General features: G+C 43.1%; 1 protein-coding gene across 1 annotated transcript; it reads left to right on the forward strand.

Moving 5' to 3' along the window:
• Positions 1–3,547: 3,547 nt before the first annotated feature.
• LOC149306025 (phospholipase A2-like) lies at positions 3,548–7,076 on the forward strand. The gene is made up of 3 exons (XM_089476927.1): positions 3,548–3,700; positions 5,554–5,681; positions 6,557–7,076. The coding sequence occupies exons 1-3, from the start codon at positions 3,594–3,596 to the stop codon at positions 6,676–6,678; spliced, it is 357 nt and encodes a 118-aa protein (XP_089333053.1). The 5' UTR covers positions 3,548–3,593; the 3' UTR covers positions 6,679–7,076.
• The last annotated feature ends 8,268 nt before the right edge of the window (positions 7,077–15,344 follow it).

Genomic DNA, 15,344 nt, shown 5'->3' on the forward strand with positions numbered 1-15,344 from the left:
CAGCCTTTCCACAGCTGCTGATCTTTCCCACCCGAGCGAAATGTGCAGGATCAGCGGTGGTTGAGCTCTACCCTTTGGACTCTTGTTGAAGAACTGGCTGATAAAAGGCTTCCCTTTGCCAAGCTGGAGAGGGAAAGGGGCCAGCTTGTGTAGGATTGGCGGCCTTACCGGGTGTATTTTTGCATAAGTGCCCTTATGCTGGGCAGCAGAGAGGCCTTTGGGGTTGGGTGTTTTGTCAAAAAGTTAACGCCGGGGCCAAGGTTAACGTCACATATTTTTGGAAAGTGATAAGGTTTCAGCAGCTGCTACTGAACAGAAGGCTTCCTTTGTCCTGTGTGTGTTCCCTGCCTTTCCAGGAAAAGGGCATGCCACACACTCTGGTTCTTTTGCCACCTCACCCTTGTGCCCGCTGTGAGCCTGGAAAAACCTATTTGCAGCCATGCCCCCTTTCAATAGCTCCTTGTATTCTACATTGTGTCTTTATTTATACCTCAGGTGGGCACTGCTCCACTGAGTGGGTTTCTATACCTTAGTATGCAATTGTGGGATACTTGTTGGAGTGTGTGTGGGGGCATTTCCATGCCAATTTAATGTTTAAAAAATTGGAGTGGGCATTCACTATGCCCACCCTAAGGCTGCCAATGTAAAAACTAGAGAAGGCTCCTGTGCATTTAATGCTTTTAATATTTTTTGTGTAGGAGACTTGTTTTCTGTACAAAAACTGTACATATCAATGGAATGATGGCCCCATGCCCTCCAACACTATTTTTGGTCTGATGTTTTATTAAATGAATGAATATGTTATTTCTTTTTCTCTTTGTAATAGCATCTGGTTGTTGGCTTCCGGTTTAGCCTTGCATTCATTTTTTTCAACTTGAATTTTGTAGCTTTTGATAGCATAATTTCTGGTAGTTGTATTGACAACTCAAATATTGTTATGTATTTTGTGTAACAAATTTCTTTTTTTAAAAATAAAGGCACAGGAGCCCTCACGTGCAAAGAATACCCGAGATAGGGTCAGCATAAGTCCGAAACAACTCGATGATGGCACACAACAACAACAACAACAACAACAACAACAACAACATACTTGTTAAATTCTGCAGTGACTGTTGGATGGCCAAAATGTGCTTCCTTTTGCATCCACTAGAGTGCGCTGTTCCATCTGAAACACTCCGCTTTCAAAATCTAAGACAAAGATGGGCACATCTCTAAGTGAAAGAAGAATGGAAATAAAACCCAAGCTATTGTCAGATGATGAGTAGAAAAGTTGCTGGAGTGCAAGTCCCATCAGTCCTTCTTGTGTCCAATGATCAGGGATGATGGGAGTTGGAGTCCCCCAAAATCTGGGACTTCGAACCTCGTCAATGAGAACTAGGTAGACAGCTGTCAGGTTGATGAGAATTCCCATTGATACTTCATATAATTCAAATGTTTCTTTGTTTTTACGTTAGCTCTGAACATGAACATGAACTTCAACATGATCCCTTTTTAATTGGAGCAGCTGAGGGATGGGATAATGTCGGATAACAAGCTTTGGAGCGCCGAAGAAGTTGCAAGCAGCATCGCCAGATTTTCAAAATAGCAACAAGAGGGCAGCCAAAATTAATGGCACGCAGGGTTGACAGTCGGAAAGAGGCTGCGAACGACTTTGCATTCTGCCAAATGAAAATACATTGCATTCCATGTTGCATATTGCAAAACGTTGCATTCTACCATTCTAGTTGATTGTATTAGAGATTTAAGCCTGCATCTACACTGCAGAATTAATGCAATTTGACACCACTTTAACCAACATGGCTCAATGCTATGGAACTCTGACATTTGTATTTTTGTGAACTATTTGGCCACAACAAACGTCACATCCCAGGATTGCATGGGATGGAGCCATGACAGTTATAGCAGTGTCCAACTGCATTAATTCCAAGGTGCAGCAGCTGCCTAGAAGCCCCATTTAATTATGGATTGATTTCCAATGCATGCAGAGAGGCCAGATGGGCAGTATATTTGGTTATACTGGATCTTTTCAGCGGGTGGTTGGAAGTCGCTCCTATTCTCATAGTAACCTTGAATGCACCCGTGAGCTCTGTCTCTTATGTCATACAGTTATCAATATGTGTCGGTAAGGTCTGGCAAGCAGGTTGGTCTTATCAAGGCCCATGTTCCCACAGGTGGCCTTTTCCCTAAGCGAAACCAGTCCTGGGATTCTTCAGAAACACCTCTGGAAACCTGAGTCATTTTATTTTTTTAATTATACAACCTCACAAGAGAACAAATATTAACTCTTCCCTATATATATTCCTATATTTCCCAACCTTTGTAGAAAGCACCATTAAGATTACAGATGACTTCATAGGGGAAGAACTAATTAACCTGGAATGTCCTTTTGTTCAAACTGATTTGATGTCTGCTTCTGGACATGGCATGTTGATGGGTGCCAAGGCCAGATGATATAGAGAACATATCTTATTTTCATTTGTTCTGGTAAAAATCTAGTGCAGCTCCCTCCCTTAACTAAGCTCCATTGACCTTGGAGTAGGATGGGCTTTCTGTTGGCCTGAGCACCTATCCGCACAGGCGCATATATATATCATGCGCTTTCCTAAGGTGAGCATGCAGCTCCATAGCATTCATCCTGGAAGATGTTCCTCCTTTTCCTCCTGGTTTTGCTCGGGGCAAGTAAGAATATATATATATATATATATATATATATATATATATATATCTGTCTGTCTGTCTGTCTGTCTGTCTGTCTGTCTGTCTGTTTTGGCTTTCAAGTCACCAGTTGACTTAGGTTGACTGCATGAATTTCAATTTCATAGGGTTTTCTTAGGCAAGGGATACTCAGAGATGGTTTGGCCAATTCCTTGATTTGAAATAGAGCCTACAGCAACTGGTATTCATTGGTGGTCTCCCATCTAAGTACTAACCAGGGCTGACCCTACTTGGCTTCCAAGGTGAGATGAGATGAGATCTGATGGTGCTACGGTTTTTTAAGCCATCCTCACCCCTTTAAATTTACTGTATATACTCGACTATAAGTCGACCTCAGGCATAAGTTGAGGGCAAGTTTTGGGACCAAAATTATGGATTTTGATATGACCCATGGATAAGTTGAGGGTAAAATTTAGGGGCATCTAACAAATGATGTAAAGTAAGTGTACATATTATATGTCGATTGTTGTTTGTTGATGTTTGATCAGTTGATCGTAATAAAATCTAGATGTAAAGGATGAAGCAAAGGAAAACAATGCCAAATAACTTACACAATTCCAGCAGGTATAACTGTTTGTGCTCATATTAAAGGCTGGGTGAAAATAGAGGGGGGTCAGTGCTTCTAGTACAGATTATATTCTTGCCTTTCACCAGCGGTGATTCTTTATTTTAAAATAAGAGATAAAGTACACTGAGCCATGGATAAGTTGGCTCATGTTTTTTGGATCAATTTTTGACCTAAATTTCTGGACCTATATATGAGTATATACAGTACATGTGAAATTTACCTGAAGGGCTTTTCATGCACAATCCTCCCTTTCCCAGCCAGCACCATCACGTCGTCTCCCGTGCCAAGGGCCCTGTGGCAATTCCGGTCCATGATCCAATGCGCCAATCCCAAGAGCAAGCCGCTCAGGCAATACAACCATTACGGATGTTATTGTGGCCTCGGAGGCTCTGGAAGACCTGTGGACGATCTTGACAGGTTAGTGGCCATTAAAAAGCGCATCACATTTTGTCTCATGCAGTGTGAGAAACTCAGACACAGCTATGGCAGCTGTCCCTTCTATAAAATGGCAAAATCAAAGTTTGCTTTTGGGAATTTATATATGTATGTATGTATATGTGTATATATATATATATATATATATATATATATATATGTATATATATACAGTGGGTCCTTGTTATCTTCTAGGGTTTGATTACAAGATCCCCCCCCCAGTGGATACCAAAATCTCTGGATGCTCAAGTCCCATTAAATACAATGGCATAGCGAAATGGTGTCCCTTATATAAAATGGAAAATCAAGGTTTGCTATTTGGTATTTATACTGTTTTTGAATATTTTCGAACTGTGGATGCTTGAATTGATGGATAAAAAAAATCTGTGGATATGGAGGCCCAAATGTATATAGACAGAAGAAGATGCTCCAAATTTTGTATTCTGGAGTGTGGGACCCTTCATGAAGACAGAAATGCATGCATCATGTAATTGATCAATTTTACAGGGTAAAACATAGCTAACTTAACTGAAATCAATACTTTCAATTAGTATTTGGGCAGAAGACAAACTTGTTAACAGTTACTGCCTGTGTCTCAGCCCAGCATTTCATGAATTTCAATGGTCCATTATTGGCAGAAAGTGCTGTGAACAAGCTTTGGCGTTCTCCAGGATTCTTCATTAGGTGAGATCTGACAAAGTGTTCTGGAGCAACTCCAAAACCTGCTCCTTGTTTTTGTGACAATGTAGTTGGCGTTTGCTTATGATCGCTTTTGGATTTTTCTTATTTCTCGTGGCGCCGTCAAGTGCTTTTCACTTTTCATGGGTTTCCAATGTTTCATATCACTTGGAGTCAGGCTGCAAGACTTAAGAAGGAAGAAAGCCCAAATGATGACATCTGTCTCAGGACAGGCTGCCTCCAAAGCGTGGCAATGGCAGCCTGGATTGGTTTGGAATTAATTAAAATTTGAACTTTCAAGAAGGCAACCTTCGCTTGGGAATTCGAGATGAGCTAGGGGGGAAAATATATTCAAAGCCCCAAACCAATTCCAAATGGCTGCTTTCCTCCCAGCTCTAATTTGTACACCTGACAGCTTTGTCTCTCCCGACACTTCTAATAGAAGCTCACTGTAGCAGAAACCCAGCCGGTGCGTTCGGGAAATTTCAGTGCGATTAAGAACGATCAGGGATAGCACTCAAATGCCATTGCTGTCCTCATGCGGCAGCTGGATTTACCCAAGCGGCAACTGGAGATACCCAAAGGTGAACCAATTCTTGTTGGAAGCTGTCAAATAACCGGTGTGGTGGGTTTCATTTGGCCTCGGTTCTTCCAGAGCAGCTTCTGCGCATGGTGCATTATTTTGGGGGAGATGTGAGTGAGGGGTCTGCATTGTCAAGGAGACTAAAAAAAGATGGGCATTGCAAGAAACATAAGCAAGAAACTACACAAATACTCCCTCTCCCAAAAAAGCTTCCTAAGGGTTCATCCAGAAAGTGTATATAGAAGGGTCCTCTGGAAGTATTGAGTTTCCATCATCATCATCATCATCATCATCATCATCATCATCATCATCATCATCATCATCATCAATCATCATCATCTTAGTCTTATATCCCACCTTTCTTCCAATATAGGGACTCAAGGCGGTGAACAGCAAATATAAATCAATGCAATTTCATGCACACAATTTCATACACACAAAGCAATTTCATGCACACAATTATTTAACAGCTTGTGTAGAAAATTAGTTTCAGGCTATGCATATAACATGTATATGAAACAAATGAATTTCATATTTAGACTCTGTGGTTTGAGCACTGAACCTTTCTTTGCAGGTGTTGTCAAATCCACGATGACTGCTATGGGGCTGCCAACGACATCCCAAATTGCTATACATGGTTTCACAACCCCTACATCGAGATCTATTCCTATACCTGCTCTGGAACGGACATCACCTGTGCAAGTGAGTAGGTTGGTTGAGTCCGCCATCTTCTTCCTTACAGTGCTCCAAAGGTCTACAATTTTAGTTTCTTGATGGATGCCAAAGTGCCTATAGACAGCTCAGCTTCCAGGCATACCATTAAGTTCAGCGGTTGGGAAAGATATATCCTTCCAGATATTACAAATTGCAGCTCCCATAATCTCTTACCATTCTTCTGTCTTCTGGGAATAATTGTCCCAAACATCTGGAGAACATTCCCCATTCTTAGGGCAGAGGTGAGAGTTGGTGGCCCTCCAAATGTTATTGCACTGCAGCTTCCAGTATTCGGCACCATTTATTGATTTATAGCCTGTCTTTTCCTAATAATTGGGACGCAAGATATCTTCTTCATTGTCATGTCCCATCAAGTCAACTTTGATTGATGGCAAATCCAAGAATGAGAGACCCTCAAGAGCTCCAGTTATCAATAGCCCTGCTCAGGTCTTGCAACTCCTAACAATCCCCCATCCAGCATTGCCACTGGCCATCAAAACCAACATAGTTCAAATTGTCTGTATTTTGTATTGTATTGTTTCTTTTTTAATATAATATAATTTAAAAAAACCCACCAATATAGTTCATCCCCACGGTGAGAAATACACAAGAAGCTCTTAAACAGAGCTGTAGGAACCATTGGCGTCCTAGATATTTGGGACCAGAACATTTCAATTACAGTTAACCATGTTGGGTGGGGATGATGGGAGTTGTAGGTTGGAATATGGAGGTTTGCCTTTATCCTAGGCAAGGCAGTTTTGGGGGCAGAAGCATGTGAGGGGGAAAGTTTTGATTTCTGTAATGAGCTGAACCAGTCCCTTGGTGGTGATTTCCCTTTTTTCTGCTTTTTTGCCCCCTTCAAGGTGAGAACGACCCTTGCGAAATGCACATCTGCCAGTGCGACCGGGCTGCAGCCATGTGTTTCTCCCAGGCTCGCTACATTGAAGAGCACAAGAGCCTGGACAAGAAGCAGTATTGCCAATGATGAAGTTTTTATGGGGTGGGGACTCATTTTCCAACAAGATGGCATGGACTCCCTGGCATCTGTACTCCACGCTCTGGATGACCCTTGGGAAGACGTTGGAGCTGCTTGGAGTGGGAACACTTGGCCTCTGCTTGTATCGGGACCCAAGAAATGTGGCTCAGAGAAGCCAGCTTTGGGAACATGTATGAGAAAGGAAGCTGAACCAAACCTTGGTTCCCCTTTGCCCAAAGTTGGAAAGTGCCTTGTTCCTGCTTGAAGCCAACCCAAGTAAAAGTGTATAGTGTCCAGTGCCAAGCATGGGATGTCAGGCATCAATAGGACTGCAAGGTTAGGACGTGTCCAGGTCCTGAGATTTGAGGACCAAAAACTGAGGAATGACTTCTTGTGATGTCACAGGAATTGGGTCCTGGTGATGTTCCAAGAAGGAGCTCCTGGTGATGCCATTGAACATATGTTAAATGCCAACTACAGTTGTGCAAAGCATCCTGTTGCAATAAAAAAATACCAAGTCTACCAACATATATGGATACACCTTTCAAGGCAGTGCTCACCTTTCTTGAGAACTTGGAGTGTTATTTGGAGAACTTAGGTGACTCTCAGACTGAAATGGAGGAAAGCATGGTTGGGGTAGGTCTGTTTTGCCTTCTGAAACCAATCTCTCAAAGGGAGTATATGACAGCCATGGAGATTAAAGTAGAGTCATCATAGTGGTCTAATTCTGCAGTGTGAAAAGGCCCTTCGCTGCATGCACTAGGAGATATCTCTGAAGTTGCAGCACATCTTCTCCTCTTTCTCTGCAGCTTTTCTCTTCGAATCAACATCCTCTTCAGCTTGAGCCTGTTAAATGCCTCTGACAGAGTGTAAAATTGCACATTTGCAACAGATGCAGGTTGCGAGAGACAGATTCAGAGGTGCCGCGACGAGGACTCAGTGGCAAATACCTTCAGACTGGTTTGTTTAGCCTTCGTCCTTCGAGGTCTCCCTCTTGTTTGGCATAAATAAAACAGAGGCCTACAAAATGACACGTTCCTCACCAGTAGGAAATGCTTCCATTGGCACCTCGGCTGGGTCTTTCAACACAGTTCTTGCACAATGCTTCTGCTTTAACTGCCACGGCTGCATCCTGTGGGAGTCTGAGATTTGTAGTTTGGGGAGGCACTAGTGCTCTTTGTCTGAGAATTATGAATAGTGCTAAAGTGGTGTCAGTGGTCTCTTATGCTCTTCCTGGGCAGTGATCTACTCACTTCCACTGTCAATAACGATAATTCAGTTTCAGAAATCAGGTCATTAGCTGGCTTGCATAAATAACAACAACAACAACAACTTTATTTTTACCCTGCCTCTCCATATGGATACCCCCAATGGTTCCACTTAATCCTCTTCCAACCTACTTTCTCAGCTTCTTTTAAAATATCCCAGTTTCTCTCTCCTCCTCCCACTTTCTCCCTTGCCCTAAGCTTACTTCAATTGCTGCAAAGATAAGTTCAAAACATTATGTAGTTTGCACTCTGTTAATTCAGAAACTTGGAGCGGAAGAGCAGACTCTCGCCCTTCCCTGTAGATTCAGGCAAAAGCAAACTTTTGCAGCCACTCCTAGCTTGTGTGATCTTCCTCATTAATATCTTTTACGTTCTTGACCACACGTCTCCTGGTTTTCATGTGTGAAATGTTGAAGGGCATGGGGTTTTTAGGTGGCCCAGCACCCAAATCGAGTCAGACAAGTGCATCAATCGCATTTAAGCCTTGAGTGGCCAGGTATATAAAGGTAAATCTAATTGATTCAGTGAGTCTGCTGCAGTCAGGATTTAGCATTTAAGTCTACATGGCCAGACAACAAAGCTGCGCATGAAGGTAAGTCTCAGAGGCACTTGAGTAAAGTTGCCCAGTATCAGTGTTTAAGTGCTATAAATAGGGTAGCATTTCTCAAACTAGTACCTTGCACATGTGCTGCATTAGAGTCCTATCATTCCCAGGACATGTTGTCTGGAATGATGGGGCTTGTAGTCCAGCATATCTGCAGGGTGCCATGAGGTTGGCTCCGTTTGGGCATTATTTAGCTTTCTTTCATCCTCCCAAGCCAACCCTTTTGAAGAACGGTCTCTGTGGCTTTTGCACATTAAAAAAAAATTAGAAGTGCTTCCATGGAAACTATAGATTGCTTCTTTTATGCAGAGTAATTCTTTTGTGCCAATTTACAGATGATTTGGCCAGTGCTATTGTGTCGCGCAATGGCGGTGAATGAAAGCAACTATCTGACATGTCGATCTTCCCGCTATTGTCTGCCGGGAATGGGAAATTAAAAGCTGTGTATCTGTTGACTCCCCTCTTCTTCTGCTTTCTGAATTAGCACATTTCATCTGAAGGGACCAGGCATATCAGGTTTATTAGTATTATTTTATGGTACACAGTGGGCAAGATCTCATTTGGTTCCTAGCTGCAACTCTACACAGGTTTCTGTCTAGTTTAGATCAAACTATGTGTCTACGGGGTCAAAGTTTCTCAACCACGTTTCCCCAGTATCTGTCATGGCCAGCCAAGATCAGCTCTCGGAGGATGAGGAGGAGGATGAGCCTCCTCCAGAGCAAGGGCTGATTGAGGCAACACCAGGTGCTGTTCCTGCCCTGCCAGGTCCCAGCTGTGATCCTCCAGCCCCAGAGGAGGAGATTCAACCAGGTCCTAGTGCCGAAGAGAGGCCTTCTATGGTACCACTGCCTAGTGGGGACTCTGGGGATGAAGCTTGCATGCAGGTGCCTTCTTTCAAAGAGAGAAGAGCCGAGAGTGCTTGCAGGCGCAGATCACAGAGAATTGCCGAGAGGCAATTAGCCAACCAGCCTCAGGTGGCACGAGGGAGAGTTTCCCTTACTTAAGTGGGAGAGAGACTAATGCTGGTGGCTAGAGTTTATTGCATGATCTCTCGGCGTGATTGCTGTTAGCACTAGCTCCTAGTATCTGGATTCTTTGTTACCTTGACCTTGGACCGGACTTCGTTATCTCTTGGCTGTTTGACCTTGGACTGTTTGACCAACGTTGTTTCTCGGTATCCTGACTTCGGCTTGACTCTTGGAACGTTTGGACTTCTGGAATTCTGAACTCGGCTTGTTTTCTCGGACTGCTCTCAGACTGATTCCTTGCAAGGTCTGCTTTACTTTCACTTCCACTGTGCTAAGGCTCTGTTATCGGCTACTGTCAAGTGTCTGCTGGCAGCATTCCCGGACAGAATCCTAGGATTCCCTTACAGGTCACCAAGAGCTGTGTAAGAGATTGTGGCTGGAAGTAAAATTGGCCAAGGAGATTACTACGCATGACTTTTAATCTGCAGTTACATCTAGGAAACAGCACCATTGGCAATACTTATCGCATGACGTTGCCTCTGACCTGTAGCTGCTGTGTCTCTGAAACATGGCTAGGGGCATCCTTTTTCACTTGCCAGTTGACGGCACTTCCATCATCTAGGAGAATGTTTGAAACTTGAATATTGAAGTTTGCCATGATCTTTAGATTTGTGGGGAAGAACAGACTTAGGCTGCGTTGACACTGCAGAATGAATGCATTTTGATACCGCTTTAACTGCCATGGCTCAATGCAATGGAATTACAGCATAGTTCTGCAAGATATTTGGTCTTCCAGTGCTGATGCTGCTAAAAAACATTTATCTGGGCAGAGGCCAAGGAGGACAAGGGGAGCTGGGTGGCCATAAAAAGACACTGTAAAAGGAGGCTTCTTTGTCAGAGGTATACCTGTATCAGTTAACAAGAGATCCAGCACTGTAAACAGTGAGGTCTCCTTGTTGTCGTGTGCCTTCAGGTCTTTTCTGACCCAAGGCAACTCTATCACAGGGTTCTCTTGGCAAGATTTTGTTCAGTGGGAGCTGGCCTTTGCCTTCCTCCTCGGAGGCTGAGCGAGTGTGACTTGTCCAAGGTCCTAAAGGTCTTTCTGAGTGCGATTGAGGAGCAAAACAAAAGAGCGGGTTTCAAAAGGGGGGGATTGCTCTTGATAAAAATAATTGCCTTCCCAGCCAGTGCCAATGTCGCCTGTGTTGCTCCGCGAAGCATGACTCACGCTTTCTGCACATCCAAGGCTTAAGAAAGAGAGACAGGATTAAAATGGCATGGTGCATTCTCATTTTCTCTTTCTCCGATTGCACTTTTAATTAGCTGCAATCTTCTGGATGAGATTAGAAGGGCTTTTGGGGTGGAGATGAGGCAGTTCGGGACATCGCAATATTTATGTTTTGTCTCTCTGTTATGAATGCTATGCAGATCAGGAAACCCTCATGCCCCACTTGGAGCCAAATGTGGGCAACCAGAAGCATTTTGGGGGCCATGTCTGCCCCCCAGTAGGGCATGGAGGGCTGTCCAAACCCCACTGTGCAACTATATTTATTTCTTTTGTTTTAAAATGCCTAGATAGGCATTTATTTGCATCAGCTCCCAGTCATTGCAACTGGTTTTCATGACAGACGGTGGGACCTTGGTATCTGCAGGAGTTTGGTTCTGTGGATGCTCAAGTCCCATTATATACAATGGCTTAGTGAAATGGTGTTCTTTATATCAAATGGCAAAACCAAGGTTTGCTTTATGGAATTGATCTATTGTTTTTTAAAAAAATTCAAACTGTGAATATTTGAACCTGTGGATTATAAAAAATCAGTGGATATGGAGGGCTGACTGTATTTATCCTGCTTTTTTTAGGGGGGGGGATTCATGTAGTCCTCTTAAGATCATATTAGAAAAGGAGACTCCAAGAGGAATGTCAACAAGACTTAAAATGAAAATTGTATCCCCCGACGGAGGGAGTAAAAAGTGGGGTTTTGCTCTGTAATGCAAATGTCAGGCTTACAATGAACAAGACATACATTTGAATTATGAATACCTCTTCCTCGCTTTTTGTTCCACATGAGCAACAGTTAGACTTCATGTAAATGGCCCAAGAGAGTCTCAAAAGCAATTTAAGCTTAAAGTGTGAAAATGCAGGAGAAGGAGTATTTCTCCTTCTGCCTGACCTGCAGGAGACTCCAAGGGGTAAAATGCTCCTGGGTGCATCTACGCTGCAGAAATAATGCTGTTTGACACCACTTATCCCATGTAATCCCACGATTTGTAGTCTTATAAGGCTTTAGTCTTCTCTGCTAAAGAGTGCTGGTGCCTTGTTGTGTTCCTTCAAGTCGTTTCCAACTTATGGCGATCCTAAGGCAAACTTATCACATGGATTTTTTTTTATCCATGGAATTGAACATCCATGGTTTGAAATGTATACATTGCAAAAAGCAAACTTTCATTTTGCCATTTTGTATAAGGAATACCATATTGCTGTGCCACTGTATTTAGTGAGGCTTGAGCATCCATGAATTTTGCTATCCCTAGAACAGAACTCCAGTGGATACCAAGGGCCTACAGTATACATTACAAAGGTCATACAAGAAGCACAGTGTCTGCAGACATCCCTCTCCAAAAAGGGAGTGAGTGGGACTGAGAATAGGGTTGGCTTGCAGAGTCCCCAATGGTTTTGCTTCTGCCAAAGGGATGCCTGCATCTGATCAGCTCCCACCAGCAAGTGTTGCCATGGCAATGAAAGACAGGCCAATGGTACCCAACTGGCACTGCCAGCTACTGGCTGCCCACCGCAGCCGCCATCGCCATTGCCAGCTTGTCTTCCGCAGTTGCTTCTTCAAAGCCAGTGTTTGCTTTCAGATATTATTCAGAGGGCAGGCTGGCAATGGATGCCCAGAATTTAATTGCAGACAAAGTGCATGTTTTAATAAATCTGGGAGGGAGAAAAGGTTGATGCTTCTAATGACTCTTAGACCTGCAACCTCTTTATCGAAAGAGAGAACTGCAAATATGACATTCAGTTCCAGCACATTTCCTTGCCGTGCGCAGCAACAGTTTTAATTGGGAGCTGCTCATCTTTCCTTCCTAAAGGCTTTTGGATTATACTTGCTTTTATTTATTCGTCGTTGTGTTTGTCGCCATTATGTCCCACCTGTTTTGTGCTGGAAGGTGTCTCTCCAAGGCCTGGTTCCCACTACCTTTTAAACTGGATCTCAAATTGGTTTTGACCGGTTCAAATGACCCTGGTTCCCACTTGAACCGAATTGCTGAAGCGATTTGGAGAGAGGGGCCATGCGCTAGACCCATTTAACCCATGTCTTTTTGATGCTGATTTTTTAAGATAAATCGATTCTGCGCAAGTGTGAACTGGCTGGAATCGATTCACTTTTGAATGTGAAGCACAAGTAGGTTATTTTACAGGGAAGAAATGTGATCGGGGCAAATGTAATGTGAACCATGCTCCACTGTCAAACCGATCCATCGATTCGGATTGCAAACTGATTCATTTGTAAGTGGGAATGAGGCCCATCTTTCTCTGAAGATGCCAGCCACAGATACTGGTGAAACGTCAGGAATAAACTCTTTTAGAACATGGCCACATAGCCCCCCAAACCCACAGAAAACTATGGATGCCAGCCATAAAAGCCTTCAACTTCACACTAGCCACTCTTCCACATTGGCACGCTATATCTGATGGCAAACCCATGCTTTCTGCATGTGTGAAATGGCTATGACCATAACCACATGTGTTCTTCCATGAAGGATAAGTAATATAAACCAGCTTGTACTACTATATTCTGTACTACTAATACACTACCAGAATATGCAAACGAGAGGCTGTCATGAGAATACAAAAATTCACGCCATTTATTTTTAGCAAAGCAATGTATGCCACTGTATAGTAATGGAGTCTGTCAGCACTTCCATTCCAGCTATTTTGGTGCATTTGAAGCATTTAGGGGCATAATTACTGGAGTTCAAACACTGCGAAGGATTTGCTGTGTTTCTAACCATTTGCTGTGTCTGCAACACAGATCTGAAAAAGAGCGTCTCTTGAAACCTAACAGCGCAGGCGAGTAATTATAACATTAGCTAACAGCTTTGCATATTCCATCCATTAGCAGTCCTCAGGTAAATGCCTAGGCATGTTTTTAGGGCTGAAAAAAAGTCCACAAGTGTTGACTACAGATCGCCTTTGATGCCGCTGTGTTTTAATCTTTAGCACTAATGGAACTTTTCACTCTTTTCTACTCTCTCTTAACCAATTTGCACAAATATGCAGACGCTGTATGAGACATCCCTATAGAAATCAGTTAGGAATGGCAAAATCTGCCACTATTGCATTCAATAGTGTGGAACTATAAGAGTTGTAGTCCAACGCTGAAATCACTATAGTACACTAAAACACGCTGACATCCCTGGAAGCATAGGCCGCTTGAACCAAGTATGAACAGTGTGAATTGCTACGTTCAGGTGACAAAAACAGGTTTCAAGCAATAGTCTCTCCATGATGTACAGGAGTTGCTTCAAAGCCACAAAATCCTAACTGATTTCAACATTCTCACAATGCTTTGCCAAACTGTCATCCCAGGGAATTGTGGGAAGATGATGATGATGATGATGATGATGATGATGATTTTCTTACATCCCACCTTCTTCCCAATATAGGGACTCAAGGTGGTGAATAAGTATAAAACAATACAATTTAAAAACAATACAAAATATGAAATATGAGAGAGTCATCATGCCTTGCCTCTCTGTTAATCCAAGAATGTGCCTTGGTGGAAGGGCTCAGTGCTTGGCACCCTTTCTGCGGATGCGGCAGACCTGTGGATCTTTAGAGCTCTAAGGGTTAAAGAAGAACTTTTCTTGTGGATGTCAAGGGATGCCACCATCCCTGGGTCCCTTAAAATATTTGGGACTACAGTTCCCATTATCCCTGACCACTTGCCTGGTTAACCTGAGGCTTGAAGGGAGCTGTAGGCCAAACCATTAAGGGAAAGACAGACTACTCTTTCCTCTTTCAGCTCTGCTGATTCAGGTTTCCAATTCCAATTCTAGATGAGAAACTGGGAAAGTTATTTGCAAGGACTGCATCTCCCAGTATCTCCCAGCCAGCATGGCCAGTGGCCATCCTTTTCCCCATTTCAAATGCTAAGATAGCAAGGCCTCCCTTTCTCTCTCCTCCTTCTCTCTGCAGGAGCTTAGTGTCTGTTTAGTTTTCAGATTTATGCCATATGGATCAACCCGATTATAAGAGATTAGAGGCGTTTTTGTGTCATAGATCGCACAAAGTCTTTACCCATCTGACCACTTTGATTGCGCTAGGTTTGGAAATTAAAGGTCTGAAAATATAGGATGGTCACTCTGCCTAGCAAGATGCCCTTTCCTTTCCCATCCTTCTGGTAGGCATTTTATTCAGGAGAAGGATGGCTGTGGGAGCTGCATTGGAAGGACTGGCAAGGAAAACTACTTTCTTTGCTAGAACGGGTTGGGTTCTAGCCTGGACAGCCTCTCTGTTGACGTTCTCATTCCTGACTTATTTGAAACTATGAATATTACAAAGTAGATTTACTGCAGAAGAGGAGGCATTGAATCACAGGAAAAAAGATCTGGAAGGGGGACCTGGAAGGACTCCAAGGGACAGTGAGTACTTTATAACATGCTCATTGGTTTCATCTCATCTCTCCCTTCTGCAATTGCGTTATTAAAAGTGAATGAAAAACACCTCTTTTGGAGCTTTCATTATCACACCTCTCTCCGACAATTCAATGGGGACTTTTTGTACCATTAACCGTCCTGAGCTCTCTCTTCCACATTCCCTCTTAAATAATT

The sequence above is a fragment of the Sceloporus occidentalis genome, unplaced genomic scaffold (assembly GCF_023333645.1).
Source record: "Sceloporus occidentalis isolate IW3139 unplaced genomic scaffold, rSceOcc1.0.p SCAF_10, whole genome shotgun sequence".
Lineage (NCBI taxonomy): Eukaryota > Metazoa > Chordata > Lepidosauria > Squamata > Phrynosomatidae > Sceloporus > Sceloporus occidentalis.

What these genes read in the sequence shown, in the direction of transcription:
- LOC149306025 (XM_089476927.1), top strand. Translation starts at nt 3,594, where the DNA reads ATGATCCAATGCGCCAATCCCAAGAGCAAGCCGCTCAGGCAATACAAC. An exon ending in CCTGTGGACGATCTTGACAG is followed by an intron (nt 3,701 to 5,553) that starts GTTAGTGGCCAT and finishes CTTTCTTTGCAG; the next exon opens with GTGTTGTCAAATCCACGATG. An exon ending in AACGGACATCACCTGTGCAA is followed by an intron (nt 5,682 to 6,556) that starts GTGAGTAGGTTG and finishes GCCCCCTTCAAG; the next exon opens with GTGAGAACGACCCTTGCGAA.